Source organism: Daktulosphaira vitifoliae, unplaced genomic scaffold (genome assembly GCF_025091365.1).
Source record: "Daktulosphaira vitifoliae isolate Bord-2020 unplaced genomic scaffold, ASM2509136v1 Scaffold_2, whole genome shotgun sequence".
Taxonomy (NCBI): domain Eukaryota; kingdom Metazoa; phylum Arthropoda; class Insecta; order Hemiptera; family Phylloxeridae; genus Daktulosphaira; species Daktulosphaira vitifoliae.
Genome location: NW_026099573.1, coordinates 12,333,950 through 12,361,419, shown reverse-complemented (window position 1 = coordinate 12,361,419; position 27,470 = coordinate 12,333,950). Strand labels below are relative to the sequence as shown.

The window sequence follows — 27,470 nt, the reverse complement described above, 5'->3', positions numbered from 1 at the left end:
CCTGTCGGTAGGTAAAAGGTCAGATTTATAAAAAAAAATATACCAAATGATAAGTAAAGACATCGTACATGTGTAGAAAAAAAAATTATATTGATTTGGTCATTTTTAAAAAGTTAGGGCAGTTTTAAGTAAAAAAAATGTTCAAAATTAGCGATTTTTAAATTTGTAATTTTGTTGAAGATTTCCCTCATTTACGGGGAACGAGGGAAATTTTTTCACTTTTTGAGGGTAATGTCTTCGGCTAGATACGATTTGTGATCTTTTGACGTATCGGTTCGGTGAGAGCTGAGAAAAAGTGGTAAGAGACACAAAAAAGAAATAAATAAATAAAAAAAAAAAAAACACATCATAGTAAAATTAATACCTTCTCAGCTTGGAATCGAAGCTAATAAAATTGAGAGAAGACCTTAAGCTACATGAAGTTTTATTTTCTTAAGGTATGTAAATTATACTTTTAAATATCAGTCTTGTAAAAATATTGAAATACTTGTATTTATATACTATTGTTCGAATACTTTATTAATACTCTAAATAATTCATAAATAGTTTTATAAAAATATATTTTGAATACTTTAAGTAGTATTTGTAATACATAATAATTTTCATTTTTGATTGTTATTTTAAAATTTTATTATTAAGACAAGTGCATGCATAAACAGAACATTTTTTTAGAAGGGTTATTTTACACTATTTCTGCTAGTATTAGATCTATTTTTCAGCCAACAACTTGTTTTTATAATTACCAATTTTGGCCATTGTTTTTATACTTTTCTTGTATAAGTGCCTGCATTTAGTTAGAATTGACAAAATGTTTTCATGAAAATATAATGTAGACTTATATTTTTAATAATTATTAGAATGTAAACATTATATATTACAATTATAGTTTTTTGTTAGTATGAACAATATACAGTATAGTGTTATATAGAGTATAAGTACTTTTGTGTAAAAATTTGTGATTTTCACCAATTATTTCTCTAAAAAAAGGAAAAATAATGTAAAGTAAAGTAAAGTAAAAAAAAAAAAAGAGTATTTAAAGTATTTGGTATATTTTTGTTTATATTGTATTCGAATACTTATTCCAAATATATTTAAAATGAATGTTAAATATTAATTATATTGTTAAATGTATTAACGTTTATTTTCATTTGACAAAAAACAAATTATTTTAATTATATTTATTCACTGTAACACAGTCATTTTTAAAACAATAAATTAAAATAAATATGCTCAACCAAAAAAAATTTGTATTTATGTTTTGCTAACATAAAAAACCCTTCTTAAATTATTGCTACATAAAATTTCAATTGAAGTTTATAAATTTACCACAAGTGAATTAGACACACCTCTGCGCTTTACTAACACTATTTTTGTATTACAATATTTTACTAGTAATTAAACATTTAAACGATACATGATTGTACAGTGTAATGAATCAATTTTAGTTTAGACACCTGAAGCTTATTTTCCCTTATTAGGGCAAACTACATTAACGACAACACCAGTGCAAAAATTAATAATATGATCGAGATATATTTGAACTAAATGTCTTCTTAGCGACGCGTGTAGGGCATTTTTAAAAAGTGTACTAATTATTAATTTAAAGCAAGAATAAGAGTCATGGCTTAGTAAGGTTGTAGTTGTTAACAAGACTAACAGCTAATGTATACTAATATTTCATCTATATTAAAATCACTATTAAATCTAAAATATTTTTCAAGCGGATGACACTGCACTAGATAACTAATTATAAAGACTACTTAGCTGTGTATAAATATATATATATATAATCTATATAATTTTTTTTTGAAACAGCATGCATTAAAAATACGAATTAATTCATAATGACGTGTACAACTGTCTGTGCAATGAGTTTCCAAAGATTTTCCTATAAAGTATTAGATAAAACAAAAAAATATAAGAACAATGAAATCAGGATTCATCTATTAAATAATACTTCATTTAAAAATAAATTTATACAGAATAGTAGTTGAGTCTTCATTTTGAATCATAATATAAGTAAATTAAACATAAAATCTTAGAAATTTATTAGGTCTGTTATATTATTATTAGTTACATATTTTAATACATATGATATTAAATTAATTATAAAGTTGTGTTTATTTTACAACTCATATAAATTATTGTTAAGTTAATCGGTATATGTTAATAAATCATAAGACATATTTATATACATAGGCGGAAAACAGACGTCGGTCTATGATCATATGTTTTTAAAAACTTGCATTTTGCAAGATTAATTTTAAGGGTACTACTATTTGAACATTTATGTAGAATCAGAAAACATTTTATTTTACTCTATTCTCTTTGAGTTTCCGCCTATGCAAACTATCTCTATAAAAAGGGTAAGTGACTTATTTAAACGTGTTGTTCGTTTATGCAGGTTCATTGGTAAAATCCAATTAAAGTGATCCACTTACACTAGTAGGAAAACTCATTAATTTTTCAACTACTTCATGCAATAAACCCAAAGTAATCTAATAAATATTTCAGTACTTGAGTACATAATACTCCCTTTAATAGATTAAAATTGGGTGACATTGGTAGATTATCCAGATGAAGTGACGTATTTACCCTAAGGCTACGGAGACCATAGCTAGGAACGGCAGATTGTTATTATTGTATCATAATTTTATTAAAAAAGAGATATTTAACGAATAAAACCAAAAATACAACTTAATTAGTCGTTAAATGAACAAAAGTGAAATTAAGTTAATGTAAAATATAAATATGTATGTTAAGTTAAAAAGTTTATATCATCAATATAAAATTAAATTAAATTCAACTTATGAACTTGTCCACCTTGTAAAAAAAAATTCTACTTTGTTATTTAAATTAAAATTATTTTTTGAAGAACAAAAGAACTAAAAAAAAATTTTTTATTCATGTTCTTTTAAGATTCCTTCATTAACAGCTAAGATTTGAAGAAAGTTAACTAATTTTTTTTTATCATACTGTTATAAGTATTTTTTAAGATTAAGGGGGTAATAAAATATTTATCATTAAAAATTTGAAAGTAAAATTTAAAAAACATTTCATATAAACCAACCTCATTTTTTTTCATATATTTTTGACTTTGTAACAAAATTTAAATATTAAAAGAAATTCGCTAAAAATGTCCGACTTGATCTTAAAAAAAATTGAAATGACAATCATTTGTTTAAGAGAATCAAAATTTTAACATTTAAATGTAGAAATTGGTATTTTTTATTCTTATGGTTTTATTTCATTATCAAGTATTTTAAAACATGACTGTCCGAATTATTAAAGCGGGTAGTTTGTTCACTCGAAGACCTTTTTTCACTAGGCCTCAATAGTTCAAAGGAGGGTGGTAAAATGTAGAGCCCGAGACGTCGAATTTTGAAATACGCCACTATCCGGATGCCATAAAAAACGTTCAGTTTGTTGGAAGTTTTTCAAACATTTTTAAAATTGACGAAATAGTTGATAGATTAACTTGATTAAAATTGCATGTAAGCTTAAAACTCATCATCATTTAGATTAGATCATAATTTCATGGTTTTACGTTGTTTTATTTCAGCGATAATGGGAAAATGTTTTTTAGTATGAATAATTTATGTGATTACAGAATGACAAATGATGAAAAATTGATGATTACCTCTCTTCTCGCTATAGAATAGTTTGTTCGCCTATCATATTATTATTATTCGTATTATTGTTATACGTTGAAATAATTGCAACGAATAACCATACATACTATAACCTATTATATTAAAGTATTTTCACTTTAATCGGATTACCCATAAAATACATTTTATGAAGGACACTCACGAAAGCTAGCTAGAAATACAATTTTTTTCTCTAGATTGGATTATACACTATAAAACACAAACATTTGTTTTAATAACGTTTTGTAGATTAGATAGTTCTACCTTTTGCACCATAACTATTATCTCCTTCATCGTTAGACTCATAGGAATCGCCTTCGTATTCGATTTCGGCTTCCTCTACTATAGTGGTGCACGTCTGTCTGCCCGTAACGGCGGGCACCGCACCCGATGAGGCGTCAGGGTCAGCATCTGACACGGTCATCGCTAACCTCTGCATTTTGTGCACCATCGTTATGGCGTTCATTAATTGCTGTAAACACATACAGACACACACACACACACATTCACACATTTACATTATCTTAATTGTCAGTGGAATACAAAAACAAATTTCGCTTTGGGTAAGCTACCTAGTGTATGACAGTTAATTATCGTCAGGTATTTTAAATTGCGCTCGAATGTTACCATAGTTAAACAAATAAATTATTCAAATTTAAATAATGCGCGAATACCTTGAACCTGTCAAGGACACTTTTTTTTATATACAATAATACAATATTATACTAGTACCTTCCATCTCGATTTAGCGAAATTCTTTTTAAGTTGTGCCGAAACGGTTCCGTGGATGTTCTTATTGCTAGCCGCGTTACCGGATATCCTAAAATTAAACCACATTTAGTGTACAACAGCAACGGATGCGACGGTCGTTACGGAATAAACGTATTATTATATTGTGAAATTATATGTAAAATGATGACACTTACCAAGGATGTGCTAGAGCTTCGCGGCAAGTGAACCGTTTGTCTGCATCAACACACATAAGCTGCCTAATGAAGTTTTTTGCCGAATCACTTATGTCGTCCCAATAAGGAGAGTCGAACTCAAATTCACCTGTTATTCACAAAGTTGAAAATAGTCAAGTGAATAATTGTAATGGAATTTCATGAATATTATTTACTTATCGTCTAAATGAGCATCAAGTAATTAATAATATCACAAGAAAAAAAAACCTAGAAGAATTAGTAATGTAATTTGTTAATTTAACTTGTACATTTTTGAAGTAATACAACAAAATATATATCGAGTTAATGAATTCGAAGAATTGTCAATTAAATTACAAAGAACTAATTCATTTTAATATCCATTTATTGATAAACTAATTTTAATCAAAATTAATTTGGGCTGTTTTTTTTTTAATTACATAGAATTTAAGTAATCGATTAACCTTTTAAAATTTGCGCGAAAAGATTAGCATCATTTTCGTCATAAAAAGGCGGATAACCACATAAGAGAATGTAAGATATGACACCGATGCTCCAAACATCAACTGCTTTTCCGTATGGTTTTTGTGCTAAGACTTCTGGAGCTGAAACAAAAATAATTAAAAGATTACTTAAGAACCAAAAACTTTTGATATGAAAGTAAATCTTCTATATTATATAAGGTAAATCAATTAATTTTTAAAAATATGACAAAAAGTTACAATGGTAGTCTCAGGTGATACCAACGTGTCAAATGAACGCTCTCAATGATTGATTGCACTATGTAAACGACTGCAGTGCGGTAAACAACTTGTTTTATAAAATCATTACACTGAAAGTTTAAATCATTACACTGAAAGTGTAATGATATGAACTTTGATTTAGCAATCGTATTTCTGCATAATGATATTAACCGCCAATGATTGTATGTAATCGGATTACGGAGATATATTTATCGGCCGCCGCATTGTCAAACGTAACATATATCGGCTTTATGATGAACAGTGTCGTTAATGACCATTAATCGTTCATACTCCTGAATTCCTGGTACCGAATCTGTATATATATATATATATATATATTTTATTACCAAAAATATTTCTCAATATTTCTCAATGACCGTTATCTAAAATACTGTCCACGCCTTCTGAATCCCTGGTACCATTTTCCCAATTTTTTTTCCGGTGGTCGTCCCACGATAACGTTTATTATATCGGTTTGGTTGCCTATACAAGACGCCTAACAAACTGTGTAATTCAATATTATCCAAATAATTCCATGCAACACCACACTATTAGTTTAAATATATTTATTTATTTATATTATATTAATATATTTATTTATTTTTAACTGCTCGTGGACACATATGATATATTTCATTAAACACAGCATGTTGTATAATAGGAATCTGACCTTTTATAGATTGTGTAGTTCTGTGATTAAGTGTATTGTAAAAACAATAGCGGTTTTAAATAGAAATTATATAGTTTTTCATTCGATCATCACGCGTAAATTCACTATCATTAAATTAGTGGATCGTTCGAATGCGTTCATCATATTATCTTTTTAAGCCGCTGTTCTCATTTTCAATAATGAAAAATAATCAGATAATTGGAATGGAGTACAATAAGTTTAGGTAAATGTTTAATAAAGACACTTGGCAAAGGTTCATTTGATTTGAAAAGTATGTTAAGTTTATTACTTATGAATAAATTTCCAAGAATGATAGCAAAAAATAAAAAGTGCTAACAAACACTTCATTTTCACTAATGATGTGATTTTTATTTCCAGAGAGTATTATAAGAAGTACGTTAATAATTAAATTATTTTGTATTTCTCTTTTCCCCGACTATTCTGTTTTATTCATTGAATGCCAAACTTTTTTTAACAACATTGTTTACTCAATAAGTTTTATTTTTATGGTTTAGTATTTTCCTTCTCAGGTAAAATGTTAAGTTTCATTTATTATTGTAAAATCACAAGTATACTTGGAAGAGGCGTTGAATGGATGGTTTCTTTAGTGATTTTTTCCAAAAATAATTTTTATCTTTTTCAAACACTTCCTTTTTAAACCTTTCTAATTATTTCAATTTCCCTTTGAAGTGATATATGTTTATTCCTAAAAAAAGGATATGTTATCATGTAATATATATATATCCTTTCTCCTGTATCCCAATCTATCAGTACTCGACTTCAATGGGGTATAAAAGATGCACGGTTTTACTTTACTTAAAAGAAAAAGTAGGTTTTTATGCTTCAAGTCGTAATACTCAAAACGAGTTGGAAAAAGTATTTTAATGGTGTTATAATACACGTAAATAAAATAAAAAATTCTGGTGAGCTTATATTATGTTTCTTCCAATTTGAGTTTATGCGTTTACAGTTTCAATCTATCTGAGAGGGTCCACTTACCCTTAAAAGTTTTACTGTACACTTTTAGTTAAAAAAAAAATAATAATAACTGTGAAGTTTTTTTTTTCAGTAAATAAATATTCAACGTACCAACATAACCAGGAGTACCACAGGCCGTTGCCATGACTCCAGAGTCTTCAATTTTAGACAGACCAAAGTCACTGATCATGATTTTACTGTCTTCATCTGTACTGTAGTACAATAGGTTTTCAGGCTGAGAAAAAAAATATTAATCACGCGAATAATTTCATCTGGAATAATATTCAGTTAGGAACTCACTTTCAGATCCCTGTGAACCACACCCTGTTCGTGCATGTAATCCACGGCTTCTAACACCTGTCGGATCAAATGCGCTGCATCTTTTTCGGTATACGATCCTTTTTGAACAATTCGGTCAAACAATTCACCTCCGGTAACTCTGAACAATCATAGCAGGTCATTAGTAATACAACTGAAAACTCAAGGGATATATCCATTGTATTTGAATCTAATGTAAGATGGAGAATAGAAAAAACAGGTTGCTTTTGCGATTTAACACAAGTACGTGGAATTAAAAAAAAGAAAAAGCACAAAACAATGGAAATATTATCTCATTCACGGAAAATATAGATAACATGAAATTAAAATTGAGAAAACATCAAAAGAATTCTTTTAAACGGGCGCAAACGCCGTCTCTCATTGAACTTATAACGGAACATCAAATGTTTATTATTTAAGAGTTAATCATTATGATAAATTCACTAACGATATTAACATTTATAATTGTTTGTGTTTACTCGATACTCGCTGAAAAAAAACAATAGTTTATTGGTCATTAAAACGATTTACAGGCACTTATTTTGATGTAAAAACAATGAATATATATTATAAAAAATCACCTTTAGCTGCTATGCCTTTAAATTGTAGTTATAAAAAAAGAAAATAAACGCCATTACAATGATCATTGTCCTTCAAGACTTAAATTAATGAGTCTATATAACTTAAAAGACGTTTTCTGCGCATAAACGTATGTTGCGTAATTAAGTTTTGTTTACTTAAATTAATTTTAACGCCGAAATTGAAATTCTTAGTTGTTACGGTCTTTACTTTTCATTTTGTAAACACAAATTATAGAAATTAATCCACTTGACCCAATAAAAGATCTTCTCGTTTTTTTCCATATAAATATATTCATTGAATAAAAATGGGCCAACGGTAAAATGCAGTAATTAATATTACTAATTAATTTTAGTTAATTACTTACAGCTCCATAATCAAATAAACTTTGGACTTGTCTTCGAATGTTTCCAATAACTGAACAATGTTTGGATGAGTTAGCCTGTAAAAAAAAAAAAATACACATAAACTTTATATAATTTCAATGAAAATACTTATGAAAAATTGTAGTCACATAAAAATCAGTATTCGATTATTATGTCAGAGTTTATGTTATTAAAAAATATTTTATAAAAAGCAAGGCAAGCAGTTTATTGTTTATTGTTAAAAATAGTGAACGTTAAAAAAAATGCTCAAATCCTATTAAACGATCGGTGTCAGAGTATATTGGCGATTTAAATCAATCGACGAGCAAAGTGTGAGGCGAAATCTCCCGTTAGGTGGGTGAAGCAGAATGAAGCATAATAAATCCACCAAATTGATATGACTAATGAGAAATGAAATACTGGGAGTAGAAAATAATGAAAAATTGACAAACATTTTGTCATTTGTTATTTCCTGTAAACAAATAAATTCATCGAGAGAATTCCAACCCGAGAGCTGTCACGAAGAAGATTGATGTATTTGCATGGACCTCTAGCGTACTGGGTAGCAAAAAAGGGAGGATGTGAAAAAATGTAACCCTATTAAATACTGCATATGAATAAGCTAACAATTATAATATAGAAATAAATGAATTGCGGTGTTATTAAACAAATGTATCACAAATGACGTGCCCGAATCTCGCTTTTATATTCTTCGTGGCATACTTTAAACCAATATATTCTAAAAAACAAATGACCATTCCTATGTAGTCATAGCCAACGCACAGATTACATCTAGCAGGGTCCGTGATAAGTCAAGCATATTGAGCACTAGCTGACTGGCTTAAGACGGTTCTTATCGCCATACTATCTTTAGATGCAGGGTTGTTTTTTTTTTCATTTTATAGATTGCGCTTGCCTTTTTTTAAATTACATCGTTAAACCTAAACTATATATATATATTCAACGAGAAAAGAATTGTGTCGCAATTTTATAATACCGCCGCATTAGCATTTACAACTCGCGAAGTAAACAGTCGCAGTACTTATATTACAATAACAACAAGAAAGGGGATTGACTAAGCCAAATGTCGTCTGTGTCATGTTGTATTGTTTTATTTTAACAATCGCTTTTGTTATCTTCGATTACACCGCGATAGATATGGTAATAAAAATCATAGTAGATATACACGAAGCGCCCGTAAAAAGCGAATACATTATGTCAATCAGTCAGACAATTACTCGGACAAGAGATAGAAAAACAAATTAGTTTTCGTTTTAAAAAAGTAATCGATGATCTAACGCGGAACTGCAAAAGTCGCCGACCAATCAACCGGCATTTGTACCCGAACGAACTTTTGAATTTCAATTCCTTCGTACCCTCATAATAACAGCCAATCCAATTACTGAAAGATAGAAGTGAGCTTGGACGGAAATAGTCGTAGTAATTTTGCAGTGTCAAAAGGCCAACCCAACCGTTGCAATGGCCTAATGTGTTTAATTTGCACATTATTTTCGCCAGTATTCCAACGTGTATACCTTTGGAAATAAATACGCGTATGAAGTTGTCTAGGCGACCACACACGCGAGAAGAAAGCTACAAAATAAATTATAATACTAAATAAATCTTAATGTACAACCCCACATACATTACCATTACCGCATTACCTCCATTAAGTACTCCGCCAAAATGTTATAAATAGGATAAACGTGTAATATATCATTTTAACATACAAAATACTAAAATACTGATTTATGTCTGATACGTTTAATTGTAACTATGCAAATTGCTATGGGCTGGTAGGCCACTTAATACTAAACTTAACATACAGAAATTTCTAAAAGTCTAAAATATTTTTTTAGGGGACCAGAGGTGTACTTAAATTGGTATAAATGAGAAAAGTGTCGAACACAATCTATATATTTGAGCGTCGATTATATTATTGATACAGATTAGATTTGTATGAGACATTGGGAATGCGCTGTATATAATTGTCTTAGGTTATTCGCAGCCATTGTTATAGATCTGTTAAAAGTTATAGAAAAAAACAATTTATTCGAGTCTTTAAAATCAAGTATTGAACTATTTTAAATATATTCAAGTATATATATATTGAATAAAACAAGTATAGTTTTTCTTATTATTTAGATGTAACTTTTGGATAAAAATATTCAAAACTGTTTGTGAATTTCCTATAAAATGTAATAAGAAAACTCATAAATACCGAACAGCGTTGAGTCGAAGAGGTATCTAGTTAAAAGTAGATAATATTCTGTTAACGAATAAAAAAAGGCTTTTATCATTCGAGTTTGCATCCTAAAGAGGTCAAGTCATATGCAAATAGCAAACGCTCATGTATGACGGCCTACAGGTACGGGTTGTACACACAAAGTAACTATAATATTATACCATGGTCTTCAAGAGACACCTATTGTTAACAGTTAACACCGTTAGACCAGACCTTGAGGTCATAAATCATAATAACTTTTTTTTATATATTTTTTCCACGGCTACGGGTCACAAAGAAAATTTATACGGCAATGATGTATTGCCGTCAAATACCAATGCAGGTACATCGAAAAATGCATTTTAAAGTCAAAAAAATTAAATAGTCATTATGCGGTAGATTTTATTAATTAACTTTTCGGTGACACAATAAAAGTTCTTTGTTAAAAGGAAAGATTGAATTTTTTAATTTACTTTGGTAATTCCTTTTTCAAGGTAGTGCTGTTGAAAATCGTATACAGACAAATTGAAAGAAGTATTACATTGTTAAAATTAATAAAAAAGAAATTTAATATCCCACCACAGAGTTATAAATTATGTAAAATTAGCATATTCATTCAGAATATATTCGTTAAACTTTCTTTCATTTAGTAATAATATAAAATTGTTTAATAAAATAGTCGATACATGTATTTTATCATTGACGTTATATTTCTTTATTACTCGGATAAATCGTCTAAAGGTAAATCACTGTTATTTTTACTTGATCATTTTAAAAAAGAAATTATTAATAAAATGGTATTGCAGAATTTCGTAAAAATTGTATTTCTCACTTTTTAGAATGAACTACTGGATATAAATTGATGTTATCACGGTGATTGTTTTAACACTAGCCACTTGATTTCTCTTAAAATAGTAATTATGTTCAGGAAATTCATTTTGGCATTTTTTAGTGCCATATATGTCTTCATTTATCATTTATCAGTTATTAATTATTTTTTAAATTCATCCTTTATGTTTTGTAAGGATGTCAAATTAATTCTTTTAAATAACAAAATATAAATAGCTTGTAAAATAAAAAATAATTTTGCCAAGAAAATAACTGGTCAATAACCACTTTTGACTCATTATTTTGCAAATAATTATCATTTTAGGACTGGAGGTGAGGCGCGTGTATGACATTATTTATTTGATATTTATTGAAATCGAGTGGGAAGCGTTAAAAGAATTATCCTTTTTATACTGTGTATACTCATAGGTTATCTTAAAACCTTATTTATTCATCACATTTATGTGTATGAATAAAATATTCTTTGTTTTAATATATTTCATTAATTATATTATTATTTCCAGTAATTTTTTTAAGAAGTAAATCTGTTACCGTAACTAATTGGACTAATACGACACATAATTGAAATCGGATCAAATGGACAGACATATATAAAATTAAAAACAGTAATGGGTAAAAGGTAACTCGCTGAAAGCAATAATATTAAAAGTCACTATAAACTGGCTGATATATTTTCATATTAAAACGGAGATTCAGTATCTCAGGCAATTATTTAATAATATAATAACTTTCCGTTAGCTTAAATACTTGTTGAAAACCAGTTGAAATGCATTTTGAATTCTATAGACTATTTGAATTGATGCGAATATTTATCGGAAAAAATCAATTTAGTTATGTTCTCGCTGAAGAAACTCGCGTACAACGAATGCGACGAACAAGATAAAAAAATATATAACATTACCGCCGGTCGACTTGAAACAATGTTGTGTCAACATACTGAACGACATTAAAAACGCTATAAAATCGTACACTTTAAATGAAAGGTTCTATGTGATGACCGGCATAGCTGCGGAGTATGGTCACTTTGCATGAAATTCGCGTTCAAAAAAGGGGGCGTGTGGAATTTCGGAACTTCCATTTTTAGCGGCAAAAAACGGTCATTTGCAATGTTCGAAGTACGCACGGTTGCTCATGGAATAAAATAACTACCTGGATGGCTGCTCACGGTGGTCATATCGATTGTCTACGGTATGCTTACAAAATGGCTGTCAGTAGAATGAAATCACTACTAGATATGCTGCTCAGAATGGCCAAATGGATTGTTTAAAGTTCGCGCACAGGAATGGTTGTCCTTGGGACTTGACTACCATCGGCAAGGCAGAGAAATACGGTCACTTAGAGTGTTTGATATACGCACGTGAAAACGGTTGCCCTTGGCGAAAGAGAACCGCTAAAAAACCTAAATCATTTGACATGTGCACAGGAAACAGACGTCTCCGAGTTTCTCGTGTCCACAAGTGATGTTCATAGAAATTGGATTAGGAAAAATATCCTCTTCTTATATTCAACAATGTATTTACGAAGAAGAATACCATGTTTGCATTTGAAGAAAAACACCTTTCTACTTTCAACTAATTGAAGAATATTTTCAAGTGCATAAAGCGCTTGGATAGATTATTAGGATAGATAAAATACGATTATGATTTATACATCGATTTTCATTTTTTTTTTTTTATATAAAACGTAATCTTCGTAGAATTTCCAATAAAATTATTTATTTGAGTAGTAAAATCTGTCAGATACTAAAAACGTTATAGTAAACTCTAATAAAAATTGTAGTCTCACACCTAAATAGTACAAGCTGTAAATTATTACTTTTTTCTCGGTTTTATTGCTGTTGTGACTAATTTAATTTTAAACCAACTATGAAGCATTTTTTTAAATTAAATTTGTACATGCATACATGAAGTAAAAATACGAAACTCATAAATTTTTAATACATTCGAAATAACATGACACATTTTTTCTCGAATAATGTAAAACAATCATAAAACGTTTATCCGTATCATTACAATTATTTTGGTTATTACAATTTTATTCATTACAATTATTTTATCGACATTTAATGTAAATAAAGGATCATATTCTTTTAAAAACAACAAAGTATTTAGAATTCTCTCGAATGTGAAAAACGTACACAATTTATGATTTTTACTGGTGAAATTAATAAAACTCATACAATGTTTCCAACACATATAGTTTACCAAAGACATTAGTGACAGTTGTGGATGTACATTTTTTAAAGGGAAAAATATTACTATTTAATAAAATAATGTGCTGTTTCAAATTATTTGTCATATACGTATAAAGTTAAATATTAAAAAATACATATGAGAAATTTAGATTCCATTTGATAGAAGGCGTAAGACCATAGAAATATCAAATTAAAAATACATTCATAACCTTTTAACGATTTGTTTAAAATTAAAATTGTTTTTTAAGAAATTGTATTTCTACTTATTGTATAAATGACTAATGTTTATGTAATTCATTTTTTGTATATCTTGTGAAATTGGTACTATTTTATAATGTAACTTATTTTTAATAAAATAAAATAATGTTTCTTCGATATAAACATAAGACAGAATAACAACAGATGTATGGTCAAAAAAATCTTCCTTGTTGTTGTTTTATAATTGATCAATTTCAGTTAATTAAAATTTTAGGAAGCGACAGCAAATAGAATTAATAGAAATCTAAATTTGAGGAGGTCTAAAGTGATATTAATGTAAGATTGTAAAGTTTTAACTTCTATCGAAAGTTGAAAATGATTAAAAAATATCGAAGTCACTCTAATCCATTAAGTTACTTAATTACTTAAGAGATTAACACTTTCCATAAAAACTAACTGTTTCTCTAGATAAAATATTTTAAAACTTTCTTTTTCCATCGAAAATTTAATCAAGAATTAGATCTAAATGATATTACTTTTAAAATCCCAATTTAAAAAAGTTTCTACGAAAATACTGCAACCAAATGATATTGTTTTGAAATCAAAGTAGTTTAATGTGTGAATCAGATTTATATTTAGAGTATACTCTACTGATATACCATACAGTTATTTAATTTTAAGTTGTAAACGGATATTACCTTTTTAAAGAATTTAATATATTACTGTGTCATAACTGTTAAACGAACTGCAAGAGTTTAGGAAGTAGTTGTAGATGATTGTAAAATATACATAATTAACTTGGTAAGAAAACAATTTGAAAGATGCGTGCAGACATAGCAATTTACATAACAACTGCATTTATCTGTCTCGGCAATGGCCATTAAAAAGTAACATGCTTATAAGTGCAACAACTATAATTTTTCATTATTTAAACTATTTAACAATACTTTTCCATAGAAAACAACCAATTGTTCAGAACAATTTTCAAATGGTTTTAATTCCTTAACATAATTCAAAAGTTAATCCTAAATGCTAATGATGTATAAAACCAGGAGCTTTTTAATTTATGATAATAGATACAGTGTGGTCGCTTATTTAAAAAAAGATATTTCATTGGAGGGCTACAACGCGATTAAATGGTATATACTTTAACGTTTTTATTTTACTGAAAAACTATTACCATTTTCTAGTTTCATTATTTGGAATGTTTAACGAACAAATAAAATTTAAATTTTAAAGGATTTTTAAAAACTCGTATTTTTTTTTTATATTTCAATCAACCTAAAACAGTATTGTACTTTAATGCTTTATCAAATTCATAAAAATTATGACTATATTATGTTATTTTAATTTAATTTAATTAAATACGAAGTCATGAATATACTTAAAATTCACCATACTTTATAGTTCTAGAAAACTTTTAAAAATGACTAAATTAAACTGAGTAAACAACTGATGGAATAAAAAAATTTTAGTTACAAAAGTTGAAATATTAATGAAAATTTCAATTGAATTAAGAATGCTTAATTATAATATTAGGTACATTAACAAAATTAATTACTTTTCAGTTGAAGACGATGCGTCAAGTAATGTACCTTAAAAGGAATGGGAGTTGTTTTAAGTATTTTGTTTATCTGGAAATAGACAATGGATTTTGTCACTCTAAATTATAACATACGCATATAAACTTTATTAACTATTAATATTATGTGAATGTACATCGAAAACATTAATACATACAATTAAGAATTTATGTGATATTCAGCTTTATATATACACAGAATGATTTATATGAGATGATACGCATTATTTTGTAGTTATTTAGTGATAAGCTTAAACAAATTCGCCAAAAAAATCAATAACATAAAGTTTATTATAAGTCATAAGTTTTCTATAAAAAAATATACATCTAAAGGGCACTTCTTAGGCGTAACTTTTAATATTCATATAGAGATATCTATTTTTATATTATTTATTAGAGTAATTGATGAATTCAAAAGATTTGAACTGATTTAGGGCCAGTTTTTTTTTTATATCACGTTTGAAGATTAATACATGGCGTATAGTGGAGTTGTGTTTAGCTCGATTATTATCAAAAAATATTGATGGAAATAATATTATTTTGCGCAACCTTCTCACTATACGTACAAATATTATTAAGTCAAAAATGTTTCTTCCGACTTTCGGCAAAAATTATTTAAAACATAATTTGCATCGCAATATTTAAGAAAAATTGGTAATAAATAAAAGTTTTTTTTTTTTATATTCTTGACGGATAAAAAAAGTTTTTATGGTGAAAAAATGTAAATGACAAGTACTAAAAAGATAAAAAAACGAAAAAGAAAATCTTAATTTATTCATAATTGAAGTTTAAAGATTAGAGGCGATATATTAAATAATCCATAAAAAAGCTTAACAACTTCCAATCAACAAAATATACACTACATAATAATTGGACACTAGTTACAATAATGTTGTTGCTTATGACTGATATGCGCACAATCACGTTAGTCTCATGCATTTATCACCAGCGACTGTTAAAAACAAAATATTATGATTGTGTGTAATGACACTTATTATTGATGAGTTATGTTAGTAAATTAATTAAGTACAGTTATTTTCGGAGAAAGAATCTTTCTTTATCAGATATCTTTCTGAAAGATATCTGATAAAGCCGTTGCCGGTGTCCGTGAAAAGTATAAGCTGGTATTAATGTGAGCACAAAAACATATTAGACTAAACACCTTCAACGTAATGTACATAAGCCCTTAAACCTTCACCATCGACTCACCATTTACTCTCGTTCTTATCGTCGGGCCCTGATTGATCACTTCTCTTCACGGACTTACTGAACCTAAGTGTAAATACAAACTATAATACATGAGTTTTTCCAGGAAGGTTCAAGCTTAATTATTTAACGTTTTCATAAACAAAGTATTGTACGTTAACAATAAACAGACAAAATAAACAACGAGCACCTAATGACGATGACTTCAATTGTCTTTGTGTCGGTTTAGGTAAATATATCATTAGTCATTATCGTAATTTTCGCAGGTATTTACTTACCGTCGTCTCAATTCAAAAACGCTATTTAAATAAAATGTTTTAGTATAATAAAAGCGTTACTTCGTAACCACCTTTTGAAATTCAAAAGTTTTCTCTTTATCGACGCACGACTTATAAAGGTAAAAACAAAAAATAAAGGGAAACTTCTTCCTGAAATAAGAAAAAACTGTTGTCGAATTTCAATTAGCATTAACTATTCCACTTATTATTTTGAAATTGAAGTGCATAGTTTATAGTCAAACTTAGTTGGTGGTATAGGGCACTATAGTTAAAAAAAATATTTACCCCTCCGAACAAATTGCCGGGTGCACTATTGATTCAAACAGAGTTGTAACCTGCGATTGTATTTTCGTAAAATATCATTTATGTTTGGCTTGTGAAGCGATAGGTAATACAACTTAGCGCGCGAGTAACCGAACAATGTTTTTTCTCAGAAAAAAAAGAAGGATAATCACACGAGTGGATCTGGAGCTATTCCAGCAAAACGTCTATTGATGATCGCTGTATTAAAAACATTTATAAAATATTTTCGTTAATGCAGCACAACCATAAAAACAAGGGCAGCAATAAATTAGACCGTTGATCTTTAGGTTAGACATGTTTTCTTTGTTATCTGCATAATGAGATAATAAAATATATATAATGATGATGCTATCATTTAATAAAACTGGCAAGGGTGAAGACAAACGATTTAAAGGAGTGGTGTGCATAATATACGCGACAAGACGTCAACAAATGAAATACGTTTAAAATCTCTCTCTCTCTCTCTCAAAAAAAGACGTAAAATAAATTTTCCTAATAATTTTCTCGTCTTTCGTTTGAAATCGCAGTAAACATTTAAGTTCAGCAAAAGCTAACGCATGTATTTTTAAAAACGTATTTTATGGTAACACTATTATTTTTATGCAGATTCATTCAGGGGATGATTGCATTATGTTATATCACTTGAAATTTTATTTGTGTTTTGAGTTAAAACAATTAAATAAACCTTTAAAAAATGTAATTTCAGCTAGGCCAAACATTATTTGACCTTCCTAAAATAAACTTTTATTTCAAACCATTTCTCAAAATATTAATAAAAATTGTATTGTTGTGGTTCAGAAACCAAAATTACACATAATTATTCTATCCAAACAATAAACATAATAAATTTAATAAATATTTGCACTTATTATTTCATATATTTATTAGTCAAATAGAGTAATAAAAATGATTATAATTTATTTATACAGATATATGGATAAATATTTGTTGAAAAATAGTGTTAAAATAAAATAATAATAATATATATATTAAGAAATAAATCCATAGTAAATTACTTGGAAAAATTCGCTAGAATAGGATTGATATTATGAATATTAAATAAAATATAATCTTTGAAATTTTAGACTTATAGAGGATTTGTTAGGATTACTTAAAATAAGAAAAACGTAGTAGTATTTATATAGATATGATATTGATAAACTCACATCTGTTTTACCTTTTGCGAAAAAAAGTATTCAAGTATTAAAACCTTTATAAGTCTTTGACACATTTTGTGAACCTAAAGGAGTTAAGACCTGAAATATATCAGCTGGTGTCACAGCCTATTTTCAGGTATTTCAAAGTCCTGTTTTCAATGGTGACTGGTATTATTAACTTTTGAAAAAAAAACCTTTTATCACATACTTAAGAGGTTTTCAAGGTTATTACTTTTAGTCTACGATTTACCTGTACATAGAAAAATTCTTATTGTACATAATAAATTACTATTTAATATTTATATAAATGGCTAATTCACTTGAAGGAATAAATGTACACTACTAGAATCTTTTTAATATTAAGAGTTTTATACGGAATAAAATAATATTTTATTTATTTTATAAATGAGTAAAGAGTCGAACTAAAAGAAAATAAATTCACCTCTAAAACATTCAACTATTAAATAGACGCACCGTTCAAGTATCAACTAAAATTTAAGGACATACAATTTAGTTGTTTAACTAACTTTAACTTAATTAAAAAAATGTATTTTTATATTACTTTTCTATTATAATTTGATGATGTTAAAAAAAATGTGCAAAAATTATGACTTATCCGTCGAGTTTAACCATTTTTTATAGATCTTTAAATTTGAGTTTGATTGGCATTTTTAGAAAAAAAAGTTGAAATTTCCATGAAACTATTTTTGTGCTATTTTAAAATTGTGATATTGCAACTAATGGATGAATAATTCTGTGACGACTTTAAAAATATAATATTTTTTCGCTCTGTGTGTATTGAAAAAACTTTTCCAGGTAAGAACGACGACCGAACAACAAATAGCCAACTCGAAATTTTTCATCACAACATTACAAAAGGCAGTGCTAACTTAAAAGCAGTAGCAGGTGCAACATAGCTTCAACAAAATAATAACCATGAAATTAATTTTCAACATTAAACAAAGACAATACTACACTTACATAAAAAGCTTATTATTATATTTCTACAGAATTTAAAAAGATAATCGATTTTGAGCCTAGCATACCTGATAATCTATGAAATTATTTTTTTTTGAGGCCGTTTCTTTACTTTTTTTTATATGCAATGTTACTAACTAATAAAAAAATTATCGAATTTGAAAACTGGCACGTGAAAAGAACGAGATAGGTAATGCAATATTGTTTCAAAGTAAAAATTTGCTGGTGACAATTCAAATGAGATCAGACTAAATGGTCGAAAAAAAAAATAAGTAGACACGTGTGCGTTGCATTTGTTATACGACATCACATAATGTAAAGTTTCTACAGTCGCATTAAGTTACTGTCAAAACTAGCAAAATACATATATAACCGAACAATAAATTATAACGTTGCAAACGACATCCATCTGATAGGAACGCACACTCCATTTAAAAACCTAATGACGGTTTGTTTGAAAGTTTTACGACCGCAGAAATCGTGTTACACTTCAACATTATACCAGTGTATGTAATTGATATGATAAGATTCTGGAATTGCAAAACAATTAAACAAAAACAAAATGAAATTTTACTATCAAAATTGTATAACTAATATGAGGTTATTTTCTTAAAGATAAATTAGGTCATTAATTCTGTTTTAAGTAAATATATCATCGTTAGAGTTAGAAATGCACTCGAAAACTATCAATGCAATGATATTACATAGGAAATGTTGAACTAGCTATAACTAAATTATTGTCTTTTATAGAGAAGAAAGTCTGAAAGATAAAGTGATTATATACTACAGAATTAACATTTACCATCATAAGAATATAAACAACCCCAGAGAATTATGGAATTCGTGAAAGTGGTGAATTTTAATTTGAACAAACAGAAAAAAGCAACGGGATGCCTACAATCACTTGGTACAATGCTTTTAGAGCGACGAACAAAGAATCTTTCAGTAAAATATATTACGGAATTACACGAGAAATATACTTTATCAATTTTAATAGTTACAATGCTGAGTATAATTTCTTTGATAACATAACCAATACATTTCAGAATTTAAAATAAATAAAAAATAAAAGAATATTTATATCGAGATATTATTGAAAAATACTTGTATGTATATAATAATAATTTACGAGTGTGTTATGACAAAATCTACAAATTACTTATAATATAGCGCAAGGACTTCTTTTAACGCTATAGGGATGGCTATAGTTAAATGAAATTTTTGTTTTTTTTGATTTTACTGGGCACACAAGAGGTTAATTTAGAACTCTATGCGATACTGTAATATACCTAATTTCGATTCTATTACGAATAATAATATGAGTTATTTCACTCTCCATTTAAAAATATTTATTTAAAAAAAGGAAGTTAAATATGAATTTAAAAAATGCAAAAAAAACTTTTATTCATTTACAGGGTTTTTTTTTGTTGATCAAGTTTTGTATCCCATTTAATCAAAAATTACCTCTAAAATCTTCCCTAGACATAATTTTTTTTTACAATAAATTTAATATTTACAATAGTTTATAATAATTAATTCAATAATTATCTATACATTTTTATGAAAACAAATCATTATTTAAAGAAAAAATAGGTGGGATAGTCTGCCATTTTTTATATAATTATCAAATTTTTATACACCAACGAATATTAATACAATTGAAGAATCTTAAGATTCAATAGATATTAAAAGAAACAAATTACGAATGAAGCAAGAATGCATGTTATTCATCTTTTTTAGACCAAAATATTTGCTTTTTTTCGGTTGTTAAATATTAGTGGACACGATGAAAAAACGTCTCGTAGATCTGTCGAACTTTTTGTAGAAAATGTAGTACTCAGAAACCATATTTTAAAAGCAATAAAAGTGGTTTAATTCGAGAAATTGTGTTACTTACATTATTACTTTTTTACATTTATATTTTCATGATTTATATGGATCATGTAACTTAAAATTTAGACGACAAAGAGAACTAAAATGATCTTTATTTAACCATCACATCATAATTCGTAATTAAATAAATTATCTCGTTGAGAGCGGATCTAAGGAGATCTCTTCTAAAACAAAGTTCTAATTTATAAATTGTTATGTATATCAATAAAGTATTCTTTAAAAAATCAATATTTCAACTATTCATATTGAAGTATAAACGGATTAAAAATTAATATGTTTGTGGTATCATTAAAATATTACAATGTTCTTATTACAAAATATAAAAAAAAAAAACAAGTTATAAAATAAAACTATTTAATTAAATAGTAGTTTTTTGAGTGATAGACTATACACAGTGAAATGTTAATTAGAAAACCATGATGATCCATATGCCGATTTCAGATCATATAGCATCACAAGAGTGTACCCTAAAGATATTATACAAATTTTTAAGGAAAGCGTACCATGAAATTTTTGTAATGGAATTTCATTTTCAGTCTTATGGACGCAGATTAAGAACGACAGGCGCCAGAACAATAATATATTGTAGAGTTCGTCACAAACGATTACTGGCAGTATCAAATGAAAATGCATTCCGTCAACGATGCCAAACGTATTTTATTAATTCAATAGTGAAAATAGTAGTATTTAATAGTAAATTATTGGTTCGATTAAGTATCTATATATTCGTTTAATAAATTATACAAAGCTGATAATTATACTTTTCGTTGGATAGATTTTCATAAGCATAGGTCTTGCCTTGTCAATAGAATTCTCAAACATTATTTTTTCAAAGGAACAAATTAAAAATTAATTTTATAATAAAGAAGACTTATTATTTTAATTTCATATGTGTACCTTTTTACCCTTATTATGTACGTAGATAATGTGGGAGTTCGTGTCTAGTAGAAGTTTAGTATTAGGGTGACCGTTTCCAAGTAGTTGGGATAGAGGCGAAGAAAAAGAAGGAGATATGTGTACCCTTTTGACAAAAATAACGAAGAGGTTTTAAGATCCTACTTGAAATTAAAAATTAAATTTATTTGTAGTAGAATTTTACAGAAAAATGAAGAATCAAAGTAAAATTATATGAATGTGACATCAAAATATGTTTTAATAAAGAACTTTAAAATATGAAGAACTCTTAACTGTTTATTCGCTGGTGAAGTTACCCCAGTTAGATTATTCAACACAAAACCACACGAAATCTTATTTTATGTATTACCATTAATGAAAACGAAATAATAAAAATAAACTTTATAGCTCATTGAGCTTATATAACTTAATAGTTCATTGAAGAATATTTCAAATTATATTCAATTAAAGGAGGAACTGTATAATATGTAAATTATTTTAATACAATAACGATTTCAAAAATGTACAAGCTAATTGACAAAATGAATGGAATACAAAGAAAATAGCGTTGTTAATTATTTATCAGTGAAGAAAAACCAGAACGTTTCTGAAATCTTCATTATGATAAAACTAGAAAGTTATAATTAAATTAACTTTGCCTTTTTTCCGCGTTACATCAACTATTTGGCATACAATTTTACAAGACTTTACATTGATCCCTCGAGACCAACAATTTTGGGAGTCTACAATACACACAATTATAATTAGATATCCTCTGTAACAATTTTTACAGTTTATTTGTTTGACGATCCACCAAAATAATAAAATTTGCTCATTTGACCCGTTCTCATAACATGAAAACGTTTATTTAATATGAAAAAAGAATTACATCTAGTTTTATAGGATAATTGAATAACTTATTGGAGAAAGGGCCCAATACCAAATTTCGGTTGGATGCAAAAAACTAATTTTAATGAATATTATTATTATTGTTTTGATGCGAAGCTGAGAATTTATTGTTTTTACTTTAAATGATTTTCTTTTTTTTTTGTGTTCGCATACGCATACGCAAAAAAATCACAAAACGTATCTAGTATAAGCTATCATAGTTGAAATTTTGAAAAAGTCCCAGGTAATAAAGAGAAATGTTCCAAAGTATATTGTTTTCATGAAACAGTCAATGTTGATTTTTTTAGCTTTTATTTTACATTGGATAAAATTTTTGAAACTGCACAGATTATTGTGACATTCATACTGAAAACCTTCAAACATTACTGAAGACATACTTTTTTTTAAAATTATATCAATAACCAATGTTTTCTAGGGACTCAAAAATCATATCAAAATTTTTTCTTTTTAGTTTTTTAAAATATTTTAAACAATTTATCTAATTTAAGAATGAAATAGAAACACTATTCGAAATTTTTATTTTTAAGAATTATCGGAAATTAAAGTAAAAAATCCTGTTATTTTCGTTAGATATTATAGTTATATTTAAATGGTTCGAACTATTTGAATAATGCACAGATTAAAATATAATTATTTAATTATATAATCATCAAATATTTTTTTATTTTCAAATTTGATAATATTTCAAAAAACCTGTATTCTTAAATCTTACACTTTATTCAAGTTAATAAAAATTACCTATGATGAAAAAAATAATGAAATGAAATCTTAATTACTAGGAGTTCTTGCATGTTAAAGCCGAAAATCATATAATTTTTGGTCAAACATTTTGATTTTGTAATATTTGACATAGTAAAAAATGCTTACATCATTATAAATTATTTAAAATTAAAGCTTTTTTAATGTTGGATTTAATATATGATTAAAAAACAAAAACTTAATAGTGACTTCTATGAGTAATCAAACTTTAATGTTAAAAACAAGGTAATATTTGGTAAATATGTTTTAAATATGCATGGAAGCGTTTAACGATAGTGATTTTAATCACTCTTAAATATTAATCAATAATAATCTAAATAATATTTCTACTCTACTTTACTGGATAATTTACTGTTATTTAATTTTTTTTATAAAAGCTAGGTCCTATTAATTATTTAAAAGTGATAAAAATTGTGCCCTTTTTCAAATAAATACTTTAATTTTTATTAAATAGGAATATATATGTGTATTGTTTAGTATATTATATTTTTATTAAACTAATTATAAAACTACGTCAAAATTATTGAAATCACAGTACTCAATCACAAGAATAAACACGAAGAAGACGAATTGAGCCCTCATTATAATAAAGATTCAATTTTTTAATGAAATAAAGACCCACTATAATATTTTGACCCTTTTTAAAATTAAATAAAATAAATTTGTTGATTAGAAGATCTATCTACAAAGTTTACGATTATTAATAGCTATTATTGCACTTTCTTTAAGTTTCTACGGCTTGTTAGTTGAAACATTTTAAGGCCAAAAATGAGCTTTTAAAATATTTATCTTTATGTTTATAATCCACACAGAACTTTTGATATGTATATCTCATACACTTTTGAATTTATCCAACAAGCGTATACCTTTGATATAATTTATATTAATCACACGACATTGTGCAAGCAAACCCTTTTGTTTTTAGAGTTTCCCCTATAAATAAATTACCAAGAAAGTACTTAAAAAACATATTGTCTAGGAAAAACATGTGATAATAAATGGATTAAATGACTAATGTTAGAGGGATTTCTTTAAAGTAAAATTAATTTATTATTACTTCCTTAAATAATTATAAAATGTCGAGAATAATTTTTACATCAATGTTCTCTATATTATGTTATTTAATTACAAAAAATAATTATTTCATTTATAATTTATAAAGTTTTAAATTTGTTATATTGAATAGCAAATTCGATTCGTGTAATGTGAAGACATTTTGGATTAGTGATTATTGTAACTTAAAAGTATAAAATTCATATTTTATTTTTAATCATTTAATAAAAGGAAAAATGAACTGTGTAAAACTTTATGTAATTTTCTAAATTTTTAAAGAGTTTAAAGACGCTGTACTTATTAAAAAATGAAAATAAAAGAATTAATTATTTTTAATATTAAAGTATGTATACTACATAAAATTTAAATGATTACTCTTTTTTGTCAATGTAATTATAACGAAAAACACGATTTAAACCTAAATGTAGTGAAGAGTGAAGAGAAATTATGGCAAATAGTTATGATTTGAAAGTCATAATAAATTAAACATTATTTTATTAAAAATTAATTGATCGATCTGTATTTACCATATTTGCTTGAACATTGCGTATAAAATATTACGATTCGACAAAGTTTTCACTACTTTATCTTTGATAAGTCGGACAATTTTTTAAAAACTTTAATGAAGCAAAACTATACTTGTAAAGATATTATATAAATGGCACACTCGATTGTATGTACAGCATACAATAGACGACTCACAGTAAGTATGAGACTATTAAACTTTACTAAAAAGACGCTCTTAAATTCTCTTGGAAAACATAGTTAATATCTATTAGATCATTACTCAAGACGGTCGTAATTTAAAATTGTTACAAAAAGTAATTTATTTTGTTATGTATTAAAATTAAAAGCTATAAAGATAGACACTTTACAACTTAACATAATGTTTGTTTACATTTTGGCATAATGTAGTTATTACTTTAAACATGATTAATGTAAACATTTGCATTAATTAGTAAATGTATTTTTTTCATAGATTATAAAATATAATTTTAGTCTCTTTTGTTTATAAAGTGAAGAAAATACTAAACAAAATGTTAATCAAGACGAGCTAATACTAAAAAGATACATAAAAAGCTTAAATTTATATACAGAGTCCCACCATATTATGATCTTTAATAATTTTCGACCTAGAAAATATTTTGTACTTCTTTTTTTTTTTTAATAATATTTACAATTTTAGATAACGTTGAAGGCATTTTTATTATTATTTTTCTCTAATAAACAAAAAATATTTATATAGCTTCAACTAGTGTAATGCATTCCGTCTATGCTACATACGCATTCTGTGTATTAATATGCTTGTAACTCAATAAGTACTTACCCTAAAGTTTAAAAAAAAATGATATTATACTATTTCACCTATTTAGAATGTATTTTATAACTATTTTGAAATTTCAAAAAAAAAAAAAGTATTTTTTTTTTAATAGAGACAAATAATAAAATAAAAGTAAACACATCATAGTAAAATTAATACCTTCTTAGCTTCGCATCGAAGCTAAAATATGCATAAATTAATACTATAACACAATTTAAATATGCAAAAGTTGTTTAAAAAAATTACAGCGAAATAATTATTGGATCAAAAGTTATTGGATGTCATATCATCACAGTATATTTATTTAAATTTTACACATATAATTTTACGCATCAATGAATTTGATCATTAAATTAAATACTCCTTGACTAATTTTGTTACCTCCGAAGAACTTTTATTTCATTATCCAATGAGTCTTCTTTTCCTTTGAGCGCTTTTTTGTCGATTATTTTTACTGCATACATTTCATTAGGTCGTTCTTTACTTACGGCCAATCTGACCTCAGAAAATGCACCCCTGTAAAAAAAAAATAATTACTTTAATCGGAGTAGTAAATAAAACCTTAATATAAAAAATTGTGTCGATCCATACACTTTTCAATAAGTTATAGAATTATAATGTTAAACAACCCAGCACAGGGGGGTCGCAGCACAGTGGTGACGTGGTATAGATGGATCAAGTATAATAATATCTGACAGTGATTAAAATCACTATCAAAAAAAAACGCTTCGATGCAAATCTTTAGATACTGTTTTATTTTAAAAATTTGGTGGACTATTCCAAAAGCTACATGATCTGCTAGTTCATTATTAATATCCTAATTAAGATAAAGTATGTCGAATGAAAAAGGGATTATTAAAAAATATTATTTCTCATAAAAAAATAATGTTGATCCATACACTTTTCAATATGTCATAGCATTATAAAGTTAAAAATGTAAAAAATAAAATCGAGAATTTTCACACAATAATAGCATTTGGTAGCCATTTACACCGTGAAGATAAAATAAAGTCCGAAATTTTTTTTTTGCATAATAAAGAATATTACATTAGCTTTAATTTAAGATATATATAAAAGTGTCAGACCTTCCGGAACATTTTCAAAAGTTAAGTTGAAAAAGTTAATTTTTTTTGAAAAAGTGGTCATTTTAAATCCCCCCCTGTGGGCAGGTAATGGGTTAAATTTATGAAAAAAATATATCAAACGAAAGGTAATGATATTACACATTTATATAAAAAAGAATTATATTGATATGTTCATTTTTGAAAAAGTTATGGCACTTTTAAGTAAAAAAAATTGAAAAAATTTCGAAAATTAGCGATTTTTAAATTTGTAATTTTTTTGGAGGTTTCCCCCATTTACGGGGAACGAGGGAATTTTTTTCAATTTTTAAGGGTAATGTCTTCGACTAGATACGATTTGTGATCTTTTGACGTATCATTGAAA

The 27,470-nt window shown here is 26.8% G+C and overlaps 1 protein-coding gene across 4 annotated transcripts in view; it reads right to left on the bottom strand.

The window, feature by feature from the left end:
• Window positions 1–27,470, bottom strand: part of LOC126898934 (calcium/calmodulin-dependent protein kinase type 1) — a 96,144-nt gene that overhangs the window by 1,021 nt on the left and 67,653 nt on the right. The window contains exons 2-10 of one of the 4 annotated variants that reach the window (XM_050673344.1): window positions 26,406–26,540; window positions 16,483–16,545; window positions 8,229–8,303; window positions 7,265–7,403; window positions 7,076–7,199; window positions 5,038–5,178; window positions 4,577–4,703; window positions 4,383–4,470; window positions 3,915–4,122 (exon numbers count right to left, since the gene is read on the bottom strand). In XM_050673344.1, coding sequence (XP_050529301.1) covers window positions 3,915–4,122; window positions 4,383–4,470; window positions 4,577–4,703; window positions 5,038–5,178; window positions 7,076–7,199; window positions 7,265–7,403; window positions 8,229–8,303; window positions 16,483–16,545; window positions 26,406–26,540 — 1,100 coding nt within the window. The remainder of the gene's footprint in view (window positions 1–3,914; window positions 4,123–4,382; window positions 4,471–4,576; window positions 4,704–5,037; window positions 5,179–7,075; window positions 7,200–7,264; window positions 7,404–8,228; window positions 8,304–16,482; window positions 16,546–26,405; window positions 26,541–27,470) is intronic. The other 3 variants (XM_050673345.1, XM_050673346.1, XM_050673347.1) reach the window with 3 other exon arrangements.